Below are 26,452 nucleotides of genomic sequence, written 5' to 3' on the forward strand. Positions count from 1 at the left end.
ATGGAAAATGCTCACCTGCATTCTCTCCTCCCTGAATGTCCTATGGAAGTTCTTCCCAGGGAGGCAGAGAGTCCGGAGGCCTGGGGGCCAGTTCTTGGCTTGGCTGGACAGATCCTTTTGCCCCTCCCAGCCTCAGCTTCTTCAAACAGCAAATGAGCATGATTAACACACTTGTGTCCCAAAGGAATTGTTTCAAAGGTAGAAATAAATTTAAAATACAAGCAATGAGAGGTGAAAAACATGGTTTTAAATTAGTAAAAGCCCCTCAATCTCCCTGGTCATGGTATTTGTTGAAGCCCATTCAGTGGCTAACTGACCCTCATTAAAACGTGCCATTGGGAGCAACTGCCTTATGTTTTCTCACCTGGAATGGTTTCCTAACTGGTCAGGTCCAAGATATTGCAAAAAGCTGAATGTGGACCACCCCCCAACACACAAAAATTGTGGTCCTCCGACACCAGTGAGTGAGGTACTGGATCAGCTATTGGTTCTGCTCCAACCCTATTAGAAGAACAGAAAGCTCACCCATACCTAGAAGGCAGAGGCCTTAAGAGCTCACCTAACTCAAGGCCCTGATTCCAAAAAGAGAACTCGGACTCACAGGAGAGAAGTGACTTCCATAGGCTATGGCAAGTCAAGAGTTGTTAAAAACAAGGGATTATGATTATGTGGTCAAATCCTGGCTCCGAGCTAGGGATAGTTACTTAAACCTTTTTCAGCTGCAGTTTCCTCATCTGTTAAAAAAAAAAAAAAAAAAAGCAAATAATAAACCTCTTCTTCAAAAGCCTTGTTTGGGGGACAAAAGCAGAGTAATTTTGCTAATAGTTGAGCCCGACATGCTTGGCACGGGGCAAAAATCAGCAAATAGTAGCAGGTGTTATGAGGACAACATTCCAGATGCTGGCTCTGTATTTTCCAACTGTGGAACCCTGAGCAAGTTACATAAACTCTCCATGCCTCAGTTTTCTCCAGGTCTGCAAAATGAGGATAATAATAAGACCTACCTCATAAGAGGATGCAATGACTCAATGTATGTAAGACTTTCAGACTCTAACAGGGGAGTGGTAGGTGCTAGGTCGCTGGCGGTGGATAGAAGAAGCAGCAGTATTAACAATGGGAATAGTAATAGTTGTAGCAACAATAGTAGTAGTAGTAGTAGAATGGTTCCAGGCTCAGCTTAGTCTGTGGATGAGTTGAGACCACAGCTAGAAACCCTGCTTCCCCTGCTTTCAATTTCCTTCCATCCGTGATGGCAGCTGCAGCCCAAATGCCTAGCCCCACCTTGCTCGTGGCTGCCTGACTCCTGGGGGCATCAGATGCCCCCCAAGTCTGGTCCTCCCAGCGCTCTCCACGCTGGGCTCTTTCTCATCCCCTCTCCTGCACAGGTAGGGATGGAAGAGGATACCAGGTTGGACCAAAGGTTTTCCAAGAGTCCTGGCTCCAAGATTTTTCCAAGCTCTCTGCTAAAGAGAACAGCAGAGTCATTGTCATTGAGTCACCCATTCCATCACTTGTTCAAATCTACCAATTATCTACTAAGCATCTATAAAGGGTCAGCGCTGACTTGGCTCTCAGGATCAAGTGAATAAGAAACAGCCTGAGTCTTCTTATAAGACAGACAAGGTGAAAACTGTAATAGACAATGCTCAACAGTGAATGCTGAGATGGGGCCGGAGGTAGGCAGGCAGGGAAGGGAACTGGGGTTAGGGTTAGGTTAGGGCGGAGGAGGTGACAACTGAGAAACTAGCCAATGGAAGCAGGAAATGAAGGCTGGAGTCAGGATGGAGACAGAATTTCAGCACGGGAGATGAGGTGCTGGAGGTGAACAGGCGCCCTAGCGTGAGGGGTCTCCTGTGCCATGGTTCCTGCCACACTCCATGGTTGGCATCCCATATGCACAGCTGCTTAAAAATCAAGCATGGGCACATTATATCAAGAGGGATTATTTACATATATGAATATGCAAATTGCATCTTATTAAACTCCTAGTTGGTGAGCTAAAGATAACCTGAAGCCCTCTTGCTTGGTCAGAGCCCAAATCCAAATGGAGGGTCCCAAGGAGTGAATCCTTCATGGCCTCATTCGTTCCCTATCTACACTCAGTCATCTCTGTTCAAGGTATTAGGGAGACAGAGAGATGAATAAACAGGCTTCCTGAATCCCAGAGCTCACCATCTAGTTGTCAACAGAAGGCTGCAATACAGTAGGATAAGCATGATCATTAGGCCTGAGACTGAGTCCATGAGCACTAGTACCTCCTCTGTTGTTCAAATATTCAATACAGGCACACCAGTTGATAAAAAGACTCCATCACCACCTACCCCCCAGTCAACAAAGCCATCCCTTCCCTCCTCTGGTACCTCTGGACCTCACAGTCCAGCAGCTAAACAGTGATACCTGGTAGCCCTTCAGTGCCAAGGCCAGTTACCTTCAGATGGGGCAGTACCCACACTCAACCAACTGCTGAATATTTTGAATGTCACCCTATGTAGTAGGACCACAGAGGAAGGACCAGACAACGTCTAAGAGATCTTGGTGTCTGAGAGGACTTTACAAATAAAGGAGCATGTGAGCTGGGCTTTGAAGAATGAGTAGGAGTTCACACAATTGAGGTAGCTGATGAATAAAGGGAAGGGTAAATGCCACTATGCACCAGACACTGACACATACTTTATACAGGTTGTTTTTTTTTTTTTTCTCATTTGATACACAAAACAGTTCTTTGAGTTAGGTGCCATCATTATCACCACTTTTTAGATGGGAACACTGAGGCTCAGAGAGGTCAAGTGACTTAGGTAGGTAGCCTAATTAGGAGGAAAGGGAGCTGGTATAAGTCATGGCTTGTATCTCAGAAGCTTACTCGGATAGCCAGAGGGCCAACTAGATGATAAAGAGGTTCGTGGCCCCAGGCTTTGGCCAAGCCCTATCCCTCTTGCAGGGGGTCCTCTGTTAAGTCTGCCCTAACTGGAGGGGAACTCTAAAGGAGACCGATCAAGACTGAAATTAGACCCAGGAGAGGGCAGGCTCCTTTTCTCCTCCTTCTGTCTCCAGCGAGCCAACAATTGCTGCATAACCTTTGCCAACAAAAACCTGCACAGATACGGAAAAAAAAAAAAAAAGAAAATGCAGAACTTGGGCTCCATAAAAGAGGACCTCATGAAATTTGTGAACAGGAGGAAGCAGGAGAGGATGGTGATGAAGACAAGAGCTTTGGAGCAGATTCAGATACTCTAGAGTTCTTGATCACATCTCCCTGTGAGACTGGGTAACAACCATAACTCATGCTTCCTGAGCACCTACTATGTGCCAGGTGTTAGGCCGAATTCTTTACATGTGTCATCTCGTGTTTCTTATAATAGCCTTTCAAGGGAGCTTCCACTAGCATCCTCATTTTACAAAGAAAAAACGACAGCAGCTATTAAATGGAGAAGTTAGGATTCCAACCCAGAAGTCTACCCTCAGAGTCCAGGTGCTTAATTACTTGACTTCCCTTGTGTCATTTCACTTTGCTGGGCCTCTCTGTCCTCATCTGTACCTTTAACTAATAAGCACACCTACTTCATAGAGTAGTTGTGAAGGTGGAGTGAGACAAGGTATCCATTCATTTTTTGAGATATGCATTAAGCACCTACTATGTGCCAAACACTGGGTAAATAGCAGTGAACAAGACAGACAAGGTTTCTGCCCTCATGCACCATCTATTCTGTGAGCAAAACTTAGCCTGATGCTTGGGACATAATGCTCAATATATGATAGTTGCAGTGTCATGATTTGTCATCATAATGGCTTAATTAAACTTGCTCCCGGTAAACCCAGACATGATGTTTTTGAAGTATCTCTGGCCTCAAAAAAGCTTAATCATATCCAACATCTAAGGTGAACTTCAGAACAGAGAATGGCAGGATATGCCTCCTATTTTGCAGACAGTGAGGGAACATATATGCATATATGGAGGGTCTAGTCTTCCCACTTCTGACCCAGGTTCTTGTCTACTCTGCAAAAGCCTTTGAGCTCTTGATCAAACCAGGAGACTCACTATCCAATGCCGTTCATCGTAGTTTAGAGAAGAGAGGACTAAAATGCAGAAGAAGGGGGCCGTGAGACTCAGGCATTTGTGGGACCAGTTATTCTTTTTAAATGGAAAATGGAATAGCATTGTCAACTTTTACTTTTGCCAAACAAGGACAGGAAGAAGAAAACCACCATTTTCTATAATGAAAGGGACATTTACCATCTAAAGAGGAAGAATAGACATAGCCTCAGAAGAAAGGATGAGTCGTTAAATCAAATGCATTTAGTTGGATGAAAAACTCATTCCATTGAATCTTTTTTTTTTCCTCATTTCAATTTGGACTGGTGAAAATTTTGCCTAACTGGATCCATGTAGAAATTTTTGAGAACAGGTGGGCTAAGGGCCATCAAAAGGGGCTTCCGAGAAATGATGAGGTTGAAACTGCTGGTCCCCTCCAGCTTCCTGATGGAGGAAAGGAGAGAGGAGGCCAGACCACGTCCCTGGGCCCAAGGTCAACTTCAGTGCACAGCCCTGTGGGACCACCCCAGCCCTAAAGGACTTTGTCATCTTCCCACCGTCCTCAGCAGATCCCTATCTTTCTCTATCCCTCCCCCTCTCAGATGAACTCCTAACAGGTCAATGAGTCCATTATGTTGCTGTCTTCCTAATTAGTGTGCAGGGAAGATGAACAATAGCCAGGAAAATAAACTTAATGTCTTTGTGAAACAAAGGGGTGTAAAAAAAAAGGGAATAACCAGAACCCTCTAGCTAAAAGCTCTGCCATGCAGCTCTACATTCACATGAGAATTTCCAGTCCCCCATATGGCAGGGAGGGAAAACAAATTTATAGCCATCTCTCTCCACGGGGCCATTTGAAGCTCAGTAAATGCACTTGTTCAGTTTAATTGGAATTCTCTTCTTGATTGTATTTTTGTAACCTATTAGGCCGTGCTGCCTCTTGATCTCGGAATTCAGCTGAAATTAAATTTTGAAGTGTAAGTGAGAGGTTGCCTTTTTTCCCGGTTCTTGATTAAATAATGATTTGAAACAAAAACAATAAATAACAGTGCCGGCTTCCCTGGAGGGCTGAGAGAGACTCCCAGTGAAACACCAGGAGCTGGAGTTCGTGGTGGGGGGATTTAATTACTTATTAGAAAAACCCAAGTGTTGACGCTAAGTATATTAAGGAAAAAGGAGAAGAGGCAAGTTTATGAGTTCAAAAGAAAACAAAAAACAAAAACTGGAGCTTCACATTGGCGGGGGCTAAAAGAATAAAGGGAATTCATTTGTTTTCTCCCAATGGCCATGAGTTTGTGAAAAGCAGTTTGTCCTTAAAAAAATCTGAGATTGGCAATCCTGACCCAGAAGGAAGAGCTTATCATAGCTCTGGGGTATGGCTGTGGCTTCACGGCTCTGGTCTCCTGGTTCCTTTCATTAACAAAGTCCAAGAAGGTTTGAAAAGGCAGAGATGGGGAAGATGGAAAGGAGAGATGGAACATACAGGATGCGCTGTGTTTGTGCTGCTTTCAGATAGATCCGGGTAGCCGTAAACACTTAGACTGGAGAGTCACAAGCTTAGATGTCTCAGGGGCCAGGCAGCTAATAGATATAAGTAACAGGGACCCCATAAGGCCTGGGGCCAGGAGAGCTCGTGCCTCATCTAAAAGGCGCAGTTGCAATTACTCACAAGCAGTTATTACCAGGCAGGAACATTGACTCAATCTCACCAGATCCTCTTATTTTTCAGCATGAACTAGAAACGGGTTGTTATGTGAATCTGCCCCACTTTACAATGTTGACAATTCATTCAAATTTATTGTCCAGCATAAATGTGTTTAGCTGGTAAGTGGGCTAAAGAAAGCATATCTGAAACAAAGCATAGCTTGGCCTGTCAGTTTTCCAGCGGTGATTTGGGCTGTTGAGACAGACATTGTCCTTTTATATCCCCTCCCCCTCCCCACTTCACACACGGCTAGCCTCCAGCTTCCAGGTAATGTTCTCTGGCTACCAAAGACCGCTTTGCTTGGCTGGGTGGCAGTTTGGAGCTACTAGAGAATTGATACCCCTTAGGTGCAGCCTTTAACCCATTGGTGTATAAATATCCCAGCTCCTTCCTTGGTTGGAATTAACTCTGGAGCCAGCTCTGCCCTGGCTCTGAGTGTCCTCCAGACACCCACTGTGGCAGCTGGCTTGATAACAGATCTTCCCCCAGCTCCTCCTCACCCCTGCTCATTGCCCCACTTCCCTACAGAGGTTCCTTGCCCTCAAATAAACTGCCAGCACTCAAATTCCTGTCTCAATTTCTAGGAGAACCATATGAAGACAGGTGTTATTTCCCTTGGTGATTAAGCAAATCTTACAGGGGTTGAATGTTTGTGCCAAGTCCCAAAATTAAGCCTTTGTGAAGACGTGAAAGGAAGGGCAAGGCTGAGATGGAGGAAGGGGTCAGAGTGGACCAAAGAAGAGAGGCCCGGTATGAGGGTCCCAGGTCTTAGGCAGGGGTCCCGGGGACTATGAGGGCATTGTTCCTGGACAAAAGTGGGTCTAGGATGACTCCTCCCTGCGGGCCTCTTAAGGACCGTCTCACAGCTAAGCTGAGGATACGGGGGCAGAGAGCGTTTACGTGCATAGAAGAGAAATTCCCAACGGATGAAGAAGATGAATTGTGAGAGCCCTGTTATCAAAATGAGGAGACAGGGAGGAGCGTGGGGGAACCATCCTGTCATGTCAGCGTCCAGTGGGCAACAGTTTGCATCCTCCTTGGCAGAGTGGGAGTGAGCATCTGACGAGCAAGGAGACACTTAGAAGTGGGAGGCGAGAGCACAGAGGCCTCTGTTGTCTGCCGGTCATAATGTCCTTGACTGGAAGGTCTCCTCTTCATTATCATGGCATCACTCTTACATGCACACACTCACACATGCACGCACGCACTCACATGTGCACACACACACAGGCATGCATGCTTACACTCACACGTGCATGCATGCACACATGCGCACTGACACGTGCACACACATTCATGCAGGTTCCCACTCACACATGCACTCTTGCACACACACACACACACACACCCCAGTCTGCCTTTGGCCCCCTTTCCTCCTCTGGTGTGGGGTGAATGAAGAGCTCTGGAAAAGGAGGAATCTGAGGCTAGAGGCCATTAAACAAACCAGACATCCCTAAGGAGTTTATGAAAATGTTTCTATCTCCTGAAAACAGACAGAGGCCATCAAGACTGGTAAAGATGAAACCAAGTAGAGATCAGCAGAAGGAAACAATCCTTAAAGCAGGTCACACGGGGCAAGAAGATTTGTGTCTTTAGGACCTGCTAGGCATGTCATGCTATGCTAGTTGTGCCCTGTCCAAGGGTGACTGGCCTTGGAGTTAAACCCCACCGACCCTCCATTTGTCCAGCCAGCTGTGAAAACCGACATGGGGCTGCTTCGGCCCCAAGAAAGATGTATCTTTTTTCCAATTTGTGTGGCCAGAGGGGGGTGCCGTTTTCAAGTTCCTGACCCAGGAGGACCACCGTTCTAGCACCCGGACAAAGTCACTGCATGGGCCAGCAGCCCTGTTGTGTGCAAGAGGACAGACCCAGTTCACCTTATAACCTGAGCTTCCAGAATAGCAGAAGGTGAAAAAGGAAGGAAGGAGACCCAGCACCTCTTGTCTCATCTGGAAGGCTCCTCAGGTCGGGAAATTCTCACCTTAGCCTGGAACTCATGCTGCTGAGCACCTGTAGTTTGAGCCCGTGTGCTTTCTCTGAGGGTCCTAGGCCTGAGGAGGGCCAGGAGGAAAAGCAGAGGGCATTCCTTCTCTCTGCCACTGGTCTGGACCTAAAACTTGATTCTAGAGGTTCTCTCTGGCTCACACTCCCAGCCCTGAGCTGGCCTCAAGACCCCAACTTTCAGCCCAGATGGAGACAGGCAGTAAATCAAGCAATTACCCCCAACCTGCAGTAAAAATGCTGTCTCAGGCAGAAGCCGCTCATTTTTGAATGAGTGAATGAATGAAAGGGTGAATGAAAAAATGAATGAAATAGAGAGTTTTGTGCTATCCAGGCCTGGGGCTCAGAGAAGGCTTTCAAGAGGAGGTGATCTGTAAACTAGAGGATAAATAAACTTAGCTATGTGAGGTGAGGAAGAGGGGGAAAACATTCTAGGCAGAGGAAATGGCATATGCAAATGGCCTGGGGTTGGGAGAGCAAGATGTGGTGGCAGAACCAAGAAAACTTTCTAATAGATTGGCTTAAGGTTGTGGGGGCCAGAGTGGGGAAGGGAGGTGTTTGGAAGAGATGAGGTTTGTGAAGGACACAGGGCTGGGTTGTAAAGCATATTGCCATGCATGTCAAAGAAATTAGATTCATCCAAAGAAATGGGACTTTTGAACAAGCAGCAGAGGTTGGTATTTGCAGGCACCAGGGTCAACCCAATGAGGATATTTCAGTAGTATGTTTATCTCTGTTTTCTAGTGATATTGGAAAAGCATGATGCCTTATAGAGTTCTCAGTTCTGATCACACAAGTTACACGTGGATATTGGTCATGGTCTGGTAGAGACACTGTGAAAGTGTCCCTCTGAGCTCAGTGTGTGGGGTTGAGCATGTGAAAAAGGCAAAGTCCCCTTCTATATCCACTAGCCCCCAGGGGCCTTACATTCAGGAAATCCTTCCCCTGGGGACTCTTGATGCACCAGGACATATGTTTTGAAATTAGTAATCAAGGTGGAAACAAGTACCTGGGCAGAGAAAGGCCCAGATTGGATGCCTCCAGGTAGCAAGCCACAAGATAATGGAAACCATTATGTTCATAGTCCAGCCTGGTTCCCTCCCGGCAGGGCTTACCTGAGTCACTTGTGAGACACTGAGACACTGACTACCAAACACTTACCATCTCTGAGGCAAAGGTTCCATGAGCCCATCCCCAGACCAAGCCCCAGCTGAGAGCCCAGGTCCCAGGGTCCAATTGCCTGGCATGATTCTTTGTCATTCCTGACAGAGGTGGTGGCAATACACATGTAGCCACTGAGCTCCCAGAAGTGGGAAAAATACGGCATCTAACCTGCAAACCAGAAGACAAAAAGGAGCTGAATGGAAAAAGTTCTTTAACTTTTAAAGAAGTCTCACACTAGAAAACCCCACTTGAGCAACCTTATTTTGAGGTCCCTTGTCCCAGAGCAGAGCTACCCAGATTGTCAAGTGGGTACAGTGGCAGCCGCACTGGGTGGAACTTGGCAAAGCTGGACCATCACCTTGTCTGTGTGCAAAGCCTCCTGTGAGATTCCACAAAGGAAGTCCTGCCTCCCCAGCTCCAGGCGCTGACATCCTGAGCGTGTGGAGTCATCACAGTTATTCTCACAGTTTTGGTGTCTCTGTATCTCACCCTCATGACCAATTGCTGAGAAGGCAGAAATGGTTCCTTTAAGAAAGCCCTGAAGTCCCCCTTCTTTAGACCCAAGGTGCGTGGGAGAAACTGGGCGGGGGAAGCAGGCTTTTGACGCTAAGGCCTACACTAGTATTTACAGGGCCTGGGACAAGAGTATAGATGGAGAGCCACACACTATATATGTGAATATTTATAAATCAAGCCAGCACACTTAGGTGAAATATGCTCTCCTATCTTGGCACCTTTGAAATGATCTGGAAAGTCAGATTTGGATTTAGAATCTTGGACCCCTCAGAATGCCAGACCAGGACCTGACAGTTTAGGGAGAATCTACCCTGAGGCCCTGGCCCCTCCCATTCCCTCCCCCCCGCTAGTCCGTGCACCGTCCAACACCATGATGGACCTCCCACCTAATAAGCACACGAACACCTAAGCCTGAACATTCAACTTCTGTTCAGATAGCTACACTTGGACCTAGTAATGTGCACACTTGAAGCACAGTTTGAAGCACACTTGAAGCACACCTGAAATTCTGGGATTTCAGGTCCCCAGAGAGTCATTTCAGGGGGTGTGGTTTCCAGGTGGTGCCTTCTCAGCCCCACAGATTTCTCACTGCATGGGGATGGTTATCGCTGGAGTAGACCCGGGGCAGAGGTCCATCTTGCCGACAGCTAAGCATGATGGGGACCAGAACCGAACCCACTATGTCATCCCATAAGACTGGTCTGAACGTATAAAGAAAACCATCCATTGTGCTTCTAAACACACCATCACCTTCCCGAGGGCCGGCGCTCCATGTCCTCCTCCACTCCTTCATCCATCCTAGATCGGCCCCACCCAGGATCCTGGGGACCCCTCCTCTTTCCCAGTCACCCCCACACCAAATCTCCAAGCCCCTCCCAAAACCATTTGTTGTAAGCACACCCTCCCTGTGCGCCACACCCCCATCTTGACACCTTAGACTGATGAGAACTCTAGCCGCCATCTGCATTGTCAGCAAGGGTTTCTTGATCCAACTTGGGCATTAAGGGACTGACAAGGTTAGCGTTAATGGCTTGAGGTCCCCCTACTGAGAAAGCCAAGCAGAAGTGATGCTTCTCCTGTCAAGAACACTGAAAACCCCAAACCCAAAGTTCAGGGCCAAGTGTAAGGATGTACAGAAAGGTGTGTGTTTTTTCTTGTCATTTGCGACTCTAACGATGGACTCACCTTGCCCGCTCTTCCCTTTCTCTTACACCTTACCTACCTACTAAAGGAGGAGTTCTTGCTTGGTAAGTGGATATAATCCGCAAAGACATGAGAGAATTTATTAGAAGCCACTCGAGAGCCTTAGCTACCTTCTCCAGGGGGAAAAGGACACACGCAAATATCCGTAGAGAACTTTTTTTTCATTTGTTTTCAGTCAGACGATTTGACTTCCATTTTTTTTGTCCCCCCACCCTTTCTTTTCCCCTTTAGTTGAAAACTACTAAAATATCATTTTGTGGCCTTGACTTTATATTAAGAAAAAACTCTCATCTTTATTTCATTTCTTTTCCCCATGTGATATTTGTTTAGGGTTCTATTCAGGCAACTTTTTCTTTAAAAAAAAAAAAGTCAAATTCGTTGAGGATTTGGTTGATGTTTTAAATTTCGGCTTTATCTCCTTTTTTTGTTTTTTAAGTTTCAAGATATATTTTTTCAGGCCCATAGCCTCCTTTCTTTCCCCCGACTTTTCTTTATTTTTATTGTTGTTTTAGGTTAAGGGTGTTTACACCCCGCCCCCTTCTCTTAAGTTGTCTCTTTTGTTTGAGTTAATTCATTAGAAATTAAATTTTGTATAATTTTCTTTTTCTTTTGTTTCATCTGGATCGCATGCTTTTTCTCTGCATGATACCTAAATCTTCCAGTTATCCTAGCAGGGGGTAAAAAAAAGATCTCCTTTCTGTGGTATTCTTTCAGGAATTTGTGCTTTTGTTTTTTGGCGTCTCTTCTTTCCTCTCCTCTCTCTCTTTCCTTTCGTTACAGTGCATCATGATGGTAAACATTTCTTGGTTATTTAGACACAGCCCACAGGCCCAGCGCTCAGCAGTGTCCAACGGGTGTTTTTGCTTTCAGATCACTGGGTCGGGGTCTGCTGCTGACCTCTTTACCAAAACAGCCAGCCCGCTCACCACCTCCCGAGGACGCTCCCAGGAGTATGACTCAGGCAATGACACCTCCTCGCCACCCTCCATGCAGATCAGCTCAGCCAGGTCTCGGGGTCAGGAGAAGGGGAGCCCCACTGTGGGCCTAAGCAAGAGCCGGGACCCCAACAGCGGCAACACCTCTGATTCAGGGAACTCCTTCACCACCTCCTCACCCCAGAACAAGGGAGCCACTTTGGAGAATCTCTCCCCCACCAGCAGGGGCAGAGAGTCAAGGTCAGTGCACCTGGATGGGAGGAGGGGGTCCTGCCTGAGCTCCACCATCTGTCTCTCACTCTAGCACTATACCACACACACACTGCAACCCAGGAGTCTTTTATTAGAGAGAGAGAGGGAGGGAGAGAGAGAGAAATCAGCATAATTTTTGAAAAAAGAATCCAAGGATATCCGCTTCAGGTATAGCTGGATCCAGGATCTCAAAAATAGTCATCAGGAATCTGTCTTTCCTATTACATCTCTCAGCTCTGCTTCCCTCTCTCTTGGCTTTATTCTCAAGCAGATCCTCCCAAAGCACTGGTAAATATGCCACGTGGTTAACATTCTATTGGTCTAGCCAGCCAATGGAAGGAAAATGCCTCTTTCCCCAAAATTTTAGCAAAATATCAGGGCAAGTCCTTATTGACTCTGCTTGGCCCAGCTTGGGTCATCTGCCCACCCTAGACCAATCACACTGCCCAGAAGATGCTGTGTTCTTGGCTAGAATCTGTCACATGCTACCATCAGGGCTAATGAGTCTTCCCATGTACACTAAAATTGGGATAGGTCTGGTTCTCTGAAGCAAAAGCAGGGTACTGTTATCAGGAGGAGGGATGGAGGCTGGGCAGGAAAAAAACAGATGTCAGTTTTACCAGTAATCACAGGAGAAAGTCTAACGTTTAAAGTCACTGTCGTTTAAAAATATACCACAGTATTTTCCCAAATGCATTGAAGATTTATGTCCATGCAAAAACTCCCACGTGGGTGTTCTTATAGCAGCTTTATTCATGCCCAAATTTGGAAGCAATCAAGATATCCTTCAGCAGGTGAATGGATAAATAAACTGTGGGACATAACACACAATGGAATATTACTCAGCACTAAAAAGAAACAAGCTATCAAGCCATGAAAAGATATGGAGGAAACTTAAATGCATGTTCCTATTTGAAAGAAGCCAATCTGAAAAGCCTGCATACCCTTCAATTCCAACTCCATGACATTCTGGAAAAGGCAAAGCTATGGAGACAGTAAAGATTGGTAGTAACTAGGGGTTAGAGGGTAGAGAGGGATGCGTTTGCCTGCCGCAGGACATCCCTGGCCTCAGTTCACACCCAAGCTTACTTCAGCGTCATTATGCAGGAAACGCTGAGAATAGCAATAACAAAAATAACAGCAGTAATAATCATAGCACCTATTATTTATGGAGCCCTGACTAAATGCTAGCTACCATGCCAGGTGCTTTCCATATCTTCCTAAAGGGATAGCTACTGTTATAATTCTTTTTTAGCTGATGGGGAAACTGAAGCTCAGAGTAGCTAAGAAACTCAGTTAATAAGGGCCGGCACCAGGACTGAAACACAGATCTGTCCCCAGAACTGGAGTTAAGCCTGAACGGCATTTAGCAGCTACCTGATTAATCTGAGCTACATGGACAGCCGAATTAAATAATTTAGACACAGCCTTTCACTGTGAGATATAAATGATCTTTAAATCCATGGCTATTTATGTCACGTCAGCTATGAGCAGAGGGTGGAGTAGAAGAGACATCAGCTCTAAATGAGGGGAACCACAGACAGTAAAGCCAGGGGCTGGCTAGGTAGCAGGGATATGGGCTTCGGGGCTGGACAGATCAGGGTCTGAGACTCCGCGTTGCCTTGAGCTAGCAACTGACCCTTCTGAGTCTTCTCTCTAAATTAGGGGTAATAATAGTGCCAACTTCCTAAGGTTGTTGGGGGACTAAATGAGATGATGCTAAAGCAGCATCCTGGGTGAAGCGCCCAGGATGCTAAGAGGCTCAGCCTAGTTGTTTCACAGCTGTTTATCAATGACCTAGGTCATGTCTCAGGCTCTGTCCTAGGTACTGGGATACAGTGTCCGAAGATACATGAGTCCTGTCCCCAAGGGAGCTCCGAGTGTGGGGGAGGGAGACAACAATTATAAGACCAAGTGAGCCATCTGGGGGTGTGGGAGGCATTGGGGCTGGGGGCTGTGATAACACCCTGGAGGTCACACACCCAGACTTAAGGGGGTTGAAAGCCTGAACCATGAGTAGGAGTTGTCAAGTGAAGAGGGGAGGGAACAGGGTTCCAGGCAGTGGGCATGTTCGAAGGCCTGTAGACAAGGAAGGGAGCAGGAATATTCCAGGAGGAACAAGTAGTCCATTCTGGCTGGAGTCAAGAGGAAAGTGCCAGAGCTGAGACTGGAGGGTGAGCGGGGCTGGGTCATGATGAAACCATATAAATGTGATTTGAACTTGACCCTTGGCCCAATCCCAATGAACATGTCCTTACTGAGAACCAACAGGAACCCAGCATGGCTCTAGGCAAGGTGAGACTATGACAGGACCCTGTCCTTTGGGTGAGTTTGAACAAGCCTCCACCCTTCTTTGGGTCTCCATTTCCCCCATCTGCAAAATGGGATATGCCAGTTTTCCAAACTTAAACCAATTGCATTCTTGAGTCGTTCCATATCCAAGTACTACTGTTACTCTTATTTACTGTAATAAACTCACTTTTTAATATAAGGAAACTTACAGTACTATCTTAAATAGAAAGTTTGTATCACTTGTCCTAAATAGAAGACACCTGTGAAAATATATATGATTCAAACAATGTATTTAATTCTGGTCAGTTACAGTTGCATACCCAGGGCTCTAAGTCTCAGGTCTGCTCTCTCTCTCTCTCTTTGGGAGATTGCAAGTGTTAAAGAGACAGTAAAAACCCACTAGTACCCAGCCTGGGCTTTCTCATTAATATAATCAGAAGGACTGCGAAAGACTGGAGAGGGACGAAATCCTCCAGCATGAGATCTGCTCATGACAGTCATGCACCCTGTGGGATGTGTCCCACTCTCCCTCTGCTCCTCTAACATCTATGGTCCGGGAGGTCCTCCCAGAGGTAGTATGATGCGGGGGCGGGGGGGTGGTTCTGAGAGCACCCCAGCTGAGACAAAGGTAGGGAGGTGAGTATCAGCTCAAGATGCCCTAGACCAGCAGGCAGGCCAGTGCTAACAGTCGTTCTCCCCTCTGCAGAGGATTTCAGTCGCCATGCCCAGAATGCACGGAGGTGAAGAAGTCCAGTTTGGTCCCATCCACAGCCCGGAGCTCCCCCATGAGGGGGTGCTCCCGCAGCTCCTCCTATGCCAGCACCCACTCCTCCAGCCACTCCTCCCGATCGCCAAACCCCAGGGCCTCCCCCAGGTACACCAGGAGCCGATCCACCTCCTCTGGGAAAAGGTGAGTGAAGTTTTGACCTTGGTTCTGCAGCACTTTCTGCCTAAGAGAGCTAGTTAAGATAACTGGGGATGTCCTTTGACCCCCGAGGGACAGGAGTGGAACAGATTTGAGTTTGAATGTCATTCTGTCTATCACTTGCTGATGGCCTTGGATGTCAGTTAACCTCTCTGAGCCTTCGTTTCCTCCCCTGCAAAATGAAAACTGTAACATACCTTACCCTGAAGGCTTGTTCTGAGGACTACAAAACACTTAGTACTTAGAACCTAACAGCAGTCTTGATTGCTGTTATCGGCAAGAGGAGGAGCTCATGTGTATCAGTTATCTTCTGCTGCATACAAATTGCCCCCCAATGTAGCATCCTTATCAATAAGTCTTTCCTTAGTTCCTGATTCTGTGGATCAGCAGTTTGGGCTGGGCTGAGGCTGAGTGGTTCTTCTGTTTTCTCTTGGGTTCATGCACGTGTCTTCCTTCAGCTGGTGGGTTGGCTCGGGGTGCTGGTTTGGATGACCCCGGCTGATTCATCTCTGCTCCATGTGGCCTCACATCTTCCAGCAGGCCTGTCTGGGCTTGTTCACATGGGGATGGCAGGGTTCCAAGAGGGAGCAGTAGCATGCAGGGCCTCCACTTGGAATAGACATGACCTCTTTGGCCGTTTTCCTAGCCATTGCAAGTCACAACAGCAATCCAGATAGATGCAAGGGATGCTCCTCTTAATGGGAGGAACTGCAGTCACATTACACATGGCATGGATTCAAGGAGAAGAATTGTGTCCATTTTTGCATTTTATCACACAATTCCAATAACCATTGGTTATTGCTTGATTTTCTCATGTGGAATAATGATATAGCAGAATGCAGAAACATGAGATGTCAGGAACTGGAAGATTCCATCCAGTTTAGCCAACCCACGGCTTCATGGAGTCCAGCTTTCCTCTACAAACAAGAACTTCCAACAGCAACCCAACTATTCCTCTTTTGCAACCATATAATTATAAAACAGTTGCTCACGTAGGTGGTTATCTCAAGACCAGTTCATTCAAAATAAGGAGGCAAGGAAGCTGAAAGAAATATTCAACATGATAGAGTAACAGAAATAGAAAAGCAAATCAGGCCAAAAAGAATATTAAGGAGAGAAATGAAATTAAATCAGGAGGAAAGTTAAGTCCCAATGGCACGTCCTACCATTCTGTATAGTTGGCTCTCTGTATCTGGGAGTTTCACATCCCCGGTTATGAAAGCCCAGTGTATTCAATGTAATATGCAATTTTATATAAGGTACTTGAGCATCTGCAGGTTTTGGTATCCTCAGGAGCTCCTGGAATCAATCCTCCACAGATACCAGGGGATGACTGTTGTTGCTATGGAGGTGCACAGCAAATGTGACTGAGCTCCCTGGCAGGCAAAGCAAAAAGGGAAATTGTCCCTTTACATTATGAACAAAAAAAAATAAAAATTGAACCAGTTGCTTCGAAGAGCAGTTATTATTTATTTATTTATTTATTTATTTATTTTATTGGCTGTGTTGGGTCTTGTTTTGCTGTGCGCGGGTTTTCTTTTAGTTGTGGTGAGTGGGGGCTACTCTTCATTGTGGTGCACAGGCTCCTCATTGCCGTGGCTTCTCTTGTTGCGGAGCACAGGCTCTAGGTGAGTGGGCTTCAGTAGTTGCAGCACATGGGCTCAATAGTTGTGGCACTCACGGGCTCTAAAGTGCAAGCTCAATAGTTGTGGCACATGGGCTTAGTTGTTCCACGGCATGTGGGATCTTCCTGGAGCAGGGATCAAACCTGTGTCCCCTGCATTGGCAGGCGGATTCTTAACCACTGCGCCACCTAGGAAGCCCAAGAGCAGTTATTTTTTATTTTTAAGTATGAAAAATCACTCATATGGCTCCACAGAAAAGCGACACTACATGGTACCATGGATAGAAATGCCTGACATCCTTTCAAAGTGTCCAAAAGCATGTTTCACCTTAACTTTTTCTAATAATGTCTTTCAATATATAGCCAAAGAGCAAGTTGGCAAAAGCAACTTTTTCAGGGGCCGTAGCTGGACACTGTCCCAGGGCACTGAGACTGGAGGAGCTATTCCTCATCCAGACTCCTTCCATCACCCTGGGCAGCAGGTAAGCTTAGAGTCCCAGGGTGATCGCCATGATCACCAAAGAAAGCAGGAAGGGACTAAGGAACAGCTAGGTGAGGGCAGGTCTGAGCAAGACTTCTTTTCAAATGGAAAAGAATAGATTAGAAAACTTTGCCAGCATTCCTGTGAGGGAACGCTGACAAAAACAGAGCATGAGAGCATGTCCCCCCCCCATGCATCCCTGTGCCTGTAGCAGACATTGCGACTCCATCACAGCCCTCTTTCCCACTGAACACAGATGTGGCCACATAATCCCTCTCTGCCCTGGAAGGAACTACTTGCAGATCAAATCTGCAATTATGAGACGGAAATTCTTTGAAAGACTAACTGAGAAAGAAGGGTAGATATTCCTGGGAAACTGGTGGAGAAACCAAGGCAGTCATTCTCTAAAAGTGGGAGGCATAAGCAAGAGGGAAGAAGACAGGAAATGGCATCGTAATTACGTAATGACGAAATGGTGCGTAATTCAGGTACATGACAATGTGGTCTAGCAGGAGTCAGGAACACTTTGTAGCCAGACAGACCTGAGTTCACACCCCTTACCAGCTGAGTGACCTTGAACAAATTACATCATCTCTCTCTGCCTCTGAGTCCGCATCTATAGAAAGGGATTGATAGTTGTATCTAACCCAAGGATGTGCTGATGATTAGATGAAGTAATCTACACAAAACATTAGTTCAAAGTCTGGCACGTAGAAAAATGCATAATAATCATAGCTAACGTTTCCTGTGTGCTGGCTATATGCCAAGATGCTAAGTAATTTACCCTAATTTACTCATTTAATTTACAATCCTATAGGGTAAGTACTATTACCCCCAGTTTACACATCAGAAAACAGTGGCCCAGAGAAGTGCAATCACCTGCCCAAGGTCACACAGCTAACAAGTGGCGAGGATAGGAAGAATTCAATAAGAGGAAGTTGTTGGTATTATTATTAACCATCCAAAAGGGAGGGGATTTCATCCTCAGGTAAGGGCTTGGTTCCCCTGCCTAGCCTCCAGAAATAAAAAGGCCTGAGGACCAAAAAAGAAAAAAAAGTAAAAGGCCTGAGGACCAGCTGAATAAAACGCTAGACAGACGGGGCAAGCCCGGCGGAGCTCGGCAGGCCCCTCAGAGGCTGTCTCCCCTCCTCCAGGTCCTCCTCGCGCTCTCCCAGCTATTCCTCCAAGTCTGGCAAGCGGAGCCCGCCTAGCAGAAGCTCTAGGTCCCGCCGCAGCCCCAGTTACTCCCGCTACAGTCCCAGCAGGTACCGGCCCCGCCCCCAGGCACTGACCCCGCCCCTCAGGCTAGGCCCCGCCTCCCAGGCCCCACTCCTTCGCTCCCGTCCGCCTCTGCCCCACCGCCTCCCCTACTCAGCTCCCCCGAGCGTCTCCCGAGAGCCGGTAGTTGCTCTCAGGTCAAGCCCTGCCCGGTTATGCCCGGGGAGATGACTCAGCATCCTAGGGGCTCCCTTTGTCGTATCTGGAGTGGCAGTGAGGCCCCCAGTACATCCCTGCGTCCTCGTGTACTCGCCCCAAACACTCCAACAGCCACACCCCAGAACTCACATCCCCAGCCCTCAGCCTCTTCACACACTTAATCCCAGCCCTCATCCCTGTATCCAGAGCCCCCAATGCTGATTCTTACTCGGCACCTGGGCCCACCTAACATCCGTATCCTCACCCCTGCAATGCCCACCTTCAAAGGCTGACGCCCCTACACACGCCCAGCTGCAATTCCCCTCTCGGCACGCACCCATCCACGCAGACTCTCCCCACGGACCTGTCATCTTCCCTCCCAACTCCCTGGGGTCCCCGTGCAGACCCCATCCCCTGCCCCATCGGGGTGGAGAGCAAAGGTAAGGAGGAAGGGAGTGCTCCTCTCCCACACGCTCACACCGAACCGCCAGGCCAGCCCCAGCTCCCCAGTAACCACCCCGCACCGCACCCCGGCAGGGAGCGGGACCCCAAGTACAGCGAGGATTCGCAGCAGCGGGAGCGCGAGCGAGCGCGGCGGAGACGTCGGTCCTACTCGCCCATGCGGAAGCGCCGGAGAGACTCCCCGAGCCACCTGGAGGCGCGGAGGATAACGAGGTGAGGCCCGGAGGCCGGGGTACCCACCTTCCCCCTCACTTCCACTCCCTTCCTACCCGCCCACCCGCTGGGGCCTCAGGCTCTCCCCAGGCCTCCTTGGGACTGGACTTCAGGATTGTGGGAGCTCAGGGACCTCCCCAGCCACTGAAGTGAGGTTTCTGTTAAAAGCTTCGGGGGGGTCAGCACACCGCATCCACAATGCGGGCTGGCGGGAAGAGGGCGTGGTCGTGGAGGCGGGGCCTAGGGGGTGGGCGGGGCTAGAATGGAGTGGCTGGCAAAGGGGTGGGGCCAGCCCGAGGAACTGGGTGTGGCCGGAATCTGAGGGTGCGGCCGGGCCGAGGGTTGCAGGACTGGGCCGTAGAATGAGTTTGGGGTTTGGAATGGGGACCCTAGCACGGAACAGAACCGGGACTTTGCGTGGGGGTGGAGCCAGACGATGGCAACAGACCTCCACCCTTGGACCCACACGCCCAGATGCAAGGCTTGAATAGACCCATAGGTAATTATACCCTGAACTTAGTGTAGAGAGGGTAAAGAGGATTGCTTAGGTGACAAAAGGACTGGAAGGGAGCCCTAGTGGTTAAGGGGAAGAGCACTGTTTTGGAGAAGAATCTTGGCTGTGCCACTTTCCAGGTGAGCTGGGAAAGTCTTTTCACTTCCCAGAATCTAAGTTTTTTCACCCATGAACTATTGGAGGAAATAACGCCCAGAAGTACCATAAGGATGAAATAAAAAGGGGCAAAGAGATGCGAATGCAGTTTATAAACTTAAATGCAGAACACTAGACCACTGTGTGCCACTGTGATGAACTGAATGGTCAGACTAGGTGGATAAAGATTCCTGTAACAGATACGGTTTTAGATGAGAAAAGCCTTAGAAGAGAAGCCTGAGATCTGAGTGGACACAAATTTCTCAGGCCTTGAAATGGAGAGAATGGCTGAATGCTGCCCTAAAAATGGCTCTTGACAATCAGTTGTTCTTCCTCCTGGTCCTCCAAGGGTCAGCTACTCAGTCCAGAGACCCACATGGAAAGGGGGATCCCAGCTGCCCATGCCTCCTCCCTGGAAATGACCTGAAGGAGGAAAAAGAACTTGTGCCCCAGACAGTAAGGAAGGGTAATGGCGTTGTCTTCTCAAATGTCTCACAGAACACCCTGCCTGGGCCTGGTACACAGGAAGGGAGTCCTACAACCACTGCCTTGACTTTCGAAGGTATCCTTGGGGTGGACTTGGAGGAAGGCTAAGATAAAGAGAGTGGCATTTCCAAAAGACTCTGTGGTTTCCATACTCAGCCCCAAATAGTCCATCTTGATGAACCCATTCACTGTTTCCCAAACTTCCATCATCCACTTTTGCCTTGTCTGATTATTGTGTACTACTTAATTTTCTTTCACTAGATATGTCCTTCCATACATTTATTTCAAAAAGAAACTTGACACACTACAGTAAGTGGAAAAATCAACCTCCTTCACCGTAAATAGAAGGTTCTAGTAAAAATAAAAATAACAAAACAAAGCTATGATTAAAGTTTAGATGTCGATTCTGTTGCTAGCTGGAGGTCCTCTCTGAGCCCAGCCTTGCTGTGTTTAAAAAAAAGTGAGATTATCAGTTTTCAGAACGTATCATCACTAGACTGAGACCACCTCCTTGATGTTCTCAGGACTGCAAGGGAAGAGTATGGGAAATTTTTTCCCCTTAGGAGCTGGGACATGTCTCCTGGGACATGTGCTCCCTGGGTTGAGGCATTCTCCCTCTGGTCTCCGCAGTGCCCGGAAACGCCCCATCCCCTACTACCGGCCCAGCCCCTCTTCGTCCAGCGGCCTCAGCAGCACCTCCTCCTGGTACAGCAGCAGCAGCAGCCGCTCAGCCAGCCGAAGCTACTCCCGGAGCCGGAGTCGCAGCCGCAGCCGAAGCAGGACCCGCAGCCGAAGCAGGACCCGCACCAGCAGCAGCTGCAGCTCCCGCAGCCCCAGCCTGGGCTCCCGGAGCCGGAGCCGGAGTCCCAGCAGGAGCTACAGCTCAGCAGACAGCTACTCCAGCACCAGGCGCTAAGCCAGGGCCCTCCCTTGAGCCAGCTGCCTGTGGGGCCCCTTTCACTCTGCCAGCCTCCCTCACTCCCTGCCCACCCTGCCTTCTCCTTGGTACAGACCTTAAGGGCTCCTGGGCCCTGTCCTTCCCGCTCTCCTGGGGAGGAGGAAAAGAAGGTACAGGGGCTTCAGCCTCTATGTCGAGCTGGTAGGAGCCTCCACCACACCACCCTGGGGCTCAACTCAGGCCTGAGCATGTGGAGAGAACCACCTTCAGTTGGCACAGAAAAACCTCAAAGATTTGTAAGAAGCGATGGGTCCGTGACTCAAAAGTTTGGGTCTGGCCAGGAAAATGTAGAGAGAGTTCTGCTAAGCCACGGCTCACAGGCTGCATACCGAAGGCCAGTGGTAATTCATCACACCTGCCCTCATTCTCCTCTCATTCAGTCTCGTGGCTGCATGTATATGGGCCCCTGTGGGGGTGGATATCAGAAGAGGCCAAGGGCAGTTCAGGCCCAGGAGATGGGGTCAGGCCTTTCAGCTCTCCACATAGGCCAGAGCAGAAGCTAGAAGGCTACTGGGTCCTAGAAAGGGGGACACGTGAGTGGGGGACATGGACATTTCACTTGGTAGTAGGTGTCGGGAGGTAGGAGGTGGGCTCTCTGGTCATGAGTATAGAAGCAAAAAGGGGAAGGGGGGTGTCAGTCTACTGCTCCCAGTATCTCTGCGTGATCAGGAAGAGGAGCCCAGTAATTTCCAGCCATGGAGAGGCCACCACACCATTCACACAAAATGCCTCTTGGCGGTTCACAGGGACCCTGAGACCTCTGAGAAAGGACACAGTGGACAGTCAGAACAGCTTGGTCTGCAGCCCCGCTTCCCAAATTTGCCTCACCCCCATGAGCTGGCAACAACTTAATTCCACGGGACCCAGTGCCGTGGCCAGCTGCCAGTCCCCAGCGCCAGCCAGTCTGGCCTTACCCTCCGGTTGGCGCCTGCCTGCCCCCTCCCCACTGCCCCGACTGCCACACCCTGGATCCTACCCAGTGCAGCTGAGCCCCCAGCCACCCACCCACCCTCAGCCTAAGTCATCTCTTCTGCCTCTCAGGAATTTTGCCAGGACGGGCACGGCAGCTCAGGTTTGGGGGAAAGGTCCAAATCCAGAGAGTCTGGGGGAGAGGGGCTTGGATGCTCTGTAGCGCCCACTGGTTTCCAGATTTTCTTCTCAGCTTAGGAAAGCCCCACCTTCATTTCTGCTCTTGCCCCACTTTCCCCGGCCCAGAGCTGGGCAGCAAGGGTAAGTTGATCTGCAACACACAAATACCACCAGCTGCTTCACCCACGGAAGGCACTGAGAGCAGGGGCATGAGGGAGAAGATCCTAAAAATAAACTCTTGGGCATCCCCCTCACCAGCTGACTGGCTTTCCGGAGCCTTGCGGGTGAGTTTCCAGTTTGTGGTGGCAACAACAGCAGGACAGGGCATGGAGGGAGAGGGTGAGAGGCACACGTCCCAGTTTTGGATACTGGGGCTTTGGGAGGCAGAGAACCAAACATTCTTTTCCCTTTCACCCAGGGAGGGGGAAACATTTGAAAAAAAAAAATCCTTTTTCTTGGAAGCAGTGATATCCTCCCTCCCCAGTCTTTCCCATCACATCAGCCCGTGGGGCTAGGAACTGTCCTGCAACCACCCGGAATGTCCTTCCTCCACCAGGAGAGCGGAGCCAGGCGTCAGGGCAGCAGTGGAGGACCTGGCCTTTCCATGACGCCCTCTGGCCCAGACCTGGGCCCCGCCCACCAAGACTAATGGATGCCAGCGCCGTCTCCACAGAAGGCCTGATGGCAGGTGCCCGGGACAGGGGCAGGTGCCCTGGGAGGACATGTACAGCAACTGTAAATAACCCTCTTCCCCGTCCAGGAGCCCAGACTGGACTCCAGTCTCCCTTCATGGAGACAATGGCTTTCCAGAGCCACGGAACCTCCTTAGCAGGACAGCAGTGAGAGACCCAAGAACCCTCCCTTCCAGACTGCCTTCATTCAAGCAACTCTAGGGGATCATTTTGCCAGGGGCTCCTAGCAAACCTCTTATTCATTTTATTTATTTATGTTTGTTTGTTTGTTTATTTATTTATTTATTTATTTATTTATGGGATTCTCTCTCTTTCCGTTGCCATTAGCAGTATTCAAGTATTTATTTATTTATATGGAGAGGGTGTGTGTGTGTGTGTGTGTGTGTGTGTGTGTTGTGGGGGAGGGGGGAGCTTCTAAAGTATTTTTGTGCTTTGCTCTTTTTTTTCCCTCCTGTCTCTATGGATGGGATTTGAGAAGCCAGATGTGGATGGGGATGTTGGCCATTTCCCTGAAGGGGGGACTCACAGAGCTCTAATCTTGGAACACACTAGAGGTGGCCCAGAAGCACTTCTGGCCAAAGGTTCATGACTAGGTCCACGTCCGGTGAAGTTCAGGCCTGCACCCCAGCCCCCTGCCCACCAGCTACCTAACGGAGGTACCAGAAAAGTGAAAACAGTCAAGAGGCTTATGAGCTAAGGTGCTGACCTGACACGGGAGAGTCACAGCTGATGTGGGGGTTAGAGTCTAAAGTTAGCATGTAAGGCAAAAGTTACAGAGCCTGAATCACCTGTGAGAGTCCTGTAGGGAGGCATCTGATGTGAGACAGCTGTGCACAGCTTAATCTCACCCTTATTCCAGGGCATATATTAGTGGGTGAGATCATTTGCTCTTCTGAGCATACCTAGTTGGTTTCATGTAAGTTACACATGCTTCTGACTCCCCCTTAGCTAATTTCTTCCCATCCCCTGAGAGCTCAAGTCTGCTCCTTAAACATACCTGCCTTGCGGTGAGGTATCAGCCATCCTGGAGAGACACACAAACCCAGAGCAAAAGGCTTTTTCCTGTGATCTCAGGAGAGAGCACACAATTATTTCTGAAATTAGCAAACAAAACAAACAAAATGAGAAGAGCAGCCAGAGTTTCCCCCCAAGAAGGTCATTTCAGAACCTGTCTTGGGAACCAGGATCCAGAGGTCTTGACCAGCCCTGCCTCTCTGACCAATTAGCAGTATCTTCTGGCTGCTGGCTGGAGAGGGCTCCCGCCCTCTCCAAAGTCACTCTTCACTCCCTTGACACGGCCAGCTTGCCTGGTTCAGCTTTGGGTTTGGTGAGACTTGCAACATCAACATCCCTGTTTCCCTGGCAATGTGACTTTACTCTGCCCTAACCCAAGCAAGGGAGTAAGCCTAGCCTGGGAAAGTTTGCAAGAGTTTAAATGCCTCCTGGGAGAAAATCTTACCCTTACTGTCATTTGGTGTGTTTCTCGAATTTTCTTTACATTTCCTTTTTTCCATCCAAAAATAAAACTCTTTTGAGGGGCACAGGTAAGCCTTGTTTAACCAGAATCTCCAATCCCTGGCATTGCTGTTCCTCTGTCTACTTCTCCCTCATTACACTCCTGCTTCCAGGGAATGAGACAGATCGCCTGAAACCTGCTCATGGTGAGGACTTGTTTTAAAAAGCAATATGGAAAGTGGGAGGGAGATGTAGCTTGAGGGCAAGAATCATGCAGCCCTTCGACTTTCCCGCTGTGGATATTCCCTGGGTGAGTGGAGCTCGGCAAGTTGCTTCCTTCCTCTGGGCCAAAGTTTTCACCTTTGAAAACTGGAGGAGTTTTTGAGATACAACCCAAAACGTTGACCTGAGGCCTGGACAATTCTTCAAAGACAGAATGAGTTCACTGAGACTTAGAGGAAAAAGGAAAACATCCTCAAACATTTTTTAATACATATTAGTTAATTTCTGGCTGTGTTGGGTCTTCGTTGCTGCGTGGGCTTCCTCTAGTTGCAGCAAGTGGGGGCTACTCTTTGCTGTGGTGTGTGGGCTTCTCAATGTGGAGGTTTCTCTTGTGGCGCACAGGCTCTAGGTGTGCGGGCTTCAGTAGTTGCAGCACGTGGGCTCAGTAGTTGTGGTGCACGGGCTTAGTTTCTCCATGGCATGTGAGATATTCCCAGACCGGGGCTCGAACCCATGTCCCCTGCATTGACAGGTGGAGTCTTAACCACCGCGCCACCAGGGAAGTGCTCAAACCTTTTTAGGAGGTTCTCAATCATGAGGATAAAACCTAAAAGCAATATGTGAACTCCTTTCAATTGATTCAGAAAAGCTAAATCAAATCCCCACCCATTCCTATCTCCACATCTTCCCTTCTTTGAAGGAAAGTCAATCTTTCGGAAGCAAAACACCCAAATCGTGATGTTTGAAAGACACGTGGTTCTCAGTCTCAGAGAGCCCCATCACTTCATTTCCTTAGACCTGTCTTCCTTACCAAAAGGCTTTGCTTGAAAAGGCCTATATTTGGGGTGCTCCCAAAGGTTTGAAAGTACATTTTTTTCTTCTCAAGTCCCACTTCCATCTTTTCTTCTGCTGTATTCCTTTCCATGAATAGTCAAGATAGTCTCATGTGCATGTATCTTTCTTTGCTTTCTTTTCCAGCTGAATAGAAAATTTTGTCTGGTTAAAAAAACAAACAACCCCCCCAAAACAAGAAAAAACTAAAACAAAAAACAGGATCCTCAAACCACGCCCCCTCCTCCACTGGCCAGCAGCGTGCAGCTGGGGAACTTGGGGTAGATACAGTGTCATCAAGCAATGCTCTCTTGCAACCTCTTCCTCATCGCTCCTGCACCCATGCGCCAATGATACCGATGGAGGTGTCGTCTCCCCTCTGTCTGTGGTTGTTGTTTGGGGTTATTCTTGTTTCTTTGAGGGTTTTTTGTTTTGTTTCTTGGTGGTAGTTGTTTTGCATTGTAAATACCATGATGGGGGCCCCTCATCAGAACGTGGCTTATGGAATAATTTATTTCCTATTTATTGAGTGTTATTGGGAGAGGTGAGGGACCGCCTCTTCTCCTGAATTGTTGTTGGAAATCGGTCTGTCTCTCAGCTCCGGGTGCAGCTGTCTGCAGTGGGGGCGTTATCGCCCAGGTAATGAGTGCTAGAATCACCCAGCAAATTGGAATTGGCAGAAACAGAGGCTTCGGTCATACAAATTAAGCTCAAATGGAACTAAAACACTGGTTATCTCCGGGAAAACCTCATTTAGGTGGAAATTAATTGAGGAATGAAACGCCTGCACACAAACTAACTTCTATCAAAAAGTCACAACTCCTTGAAAAAGAGAGAGAGCAAGAAAAAGA

The 26,452-nt window shown here is 48.4% G+C and overlaps 1 protein-coding gene across 1 annotated transcript in view; it reads left to right on the forward strand.

Moving 5' to 3' along the window:
* The window catches only part of SRRM4 (serine/arginine repetitive matrix 4), a 145,378-nt gene extending 124,108 nt beyond the window's left edge, over window positions 1-21,270 (forward strand). The window contains exons 9-13 of the mRNA XM_057746815.1: window positions 11,490-11,794; window positions 14,805-15,008; window positions 18,283-18,393; window positions 19,082-19,219; window positions 20,985-21,270. Coding sequence (XP_057602798.1) covers window positions 11,490-11,794; window positions 14,805-15,008; window positions 18,283-18,393; window positions 19,082-19,219; window positions 20,985-21,270 — 1,044 coding nt within the window. The remainder of the gene's footprint in view (window positions 1-11,489; window positions 11,795-14,804; window positions 15,009-18,282; window positions 18,394-19,081; window positions 19,220-20,984) is intronic.
* The last annotated feature ends 5,182 nt before the right edge of the window (window positions 21,271-26,452 follow it).

The sequence above is a fragment of the Hippopotamus amphibius genome, chromosome 8 (genome assembly GCF_030028045.1).
Source record: "Hippopotamus amphibius kiboko isolate mHipAmp2 chromosome 8, mHipAmp2.hap2, whole genome shotgun sequence".
Classification (NCBI taxonomy): Eukaryota; Metazoa; Chordata; class Mammalia; order Artiodactyla; family Hippopotamidae; genus Hippopotamus; species Hippopotamus amphibius.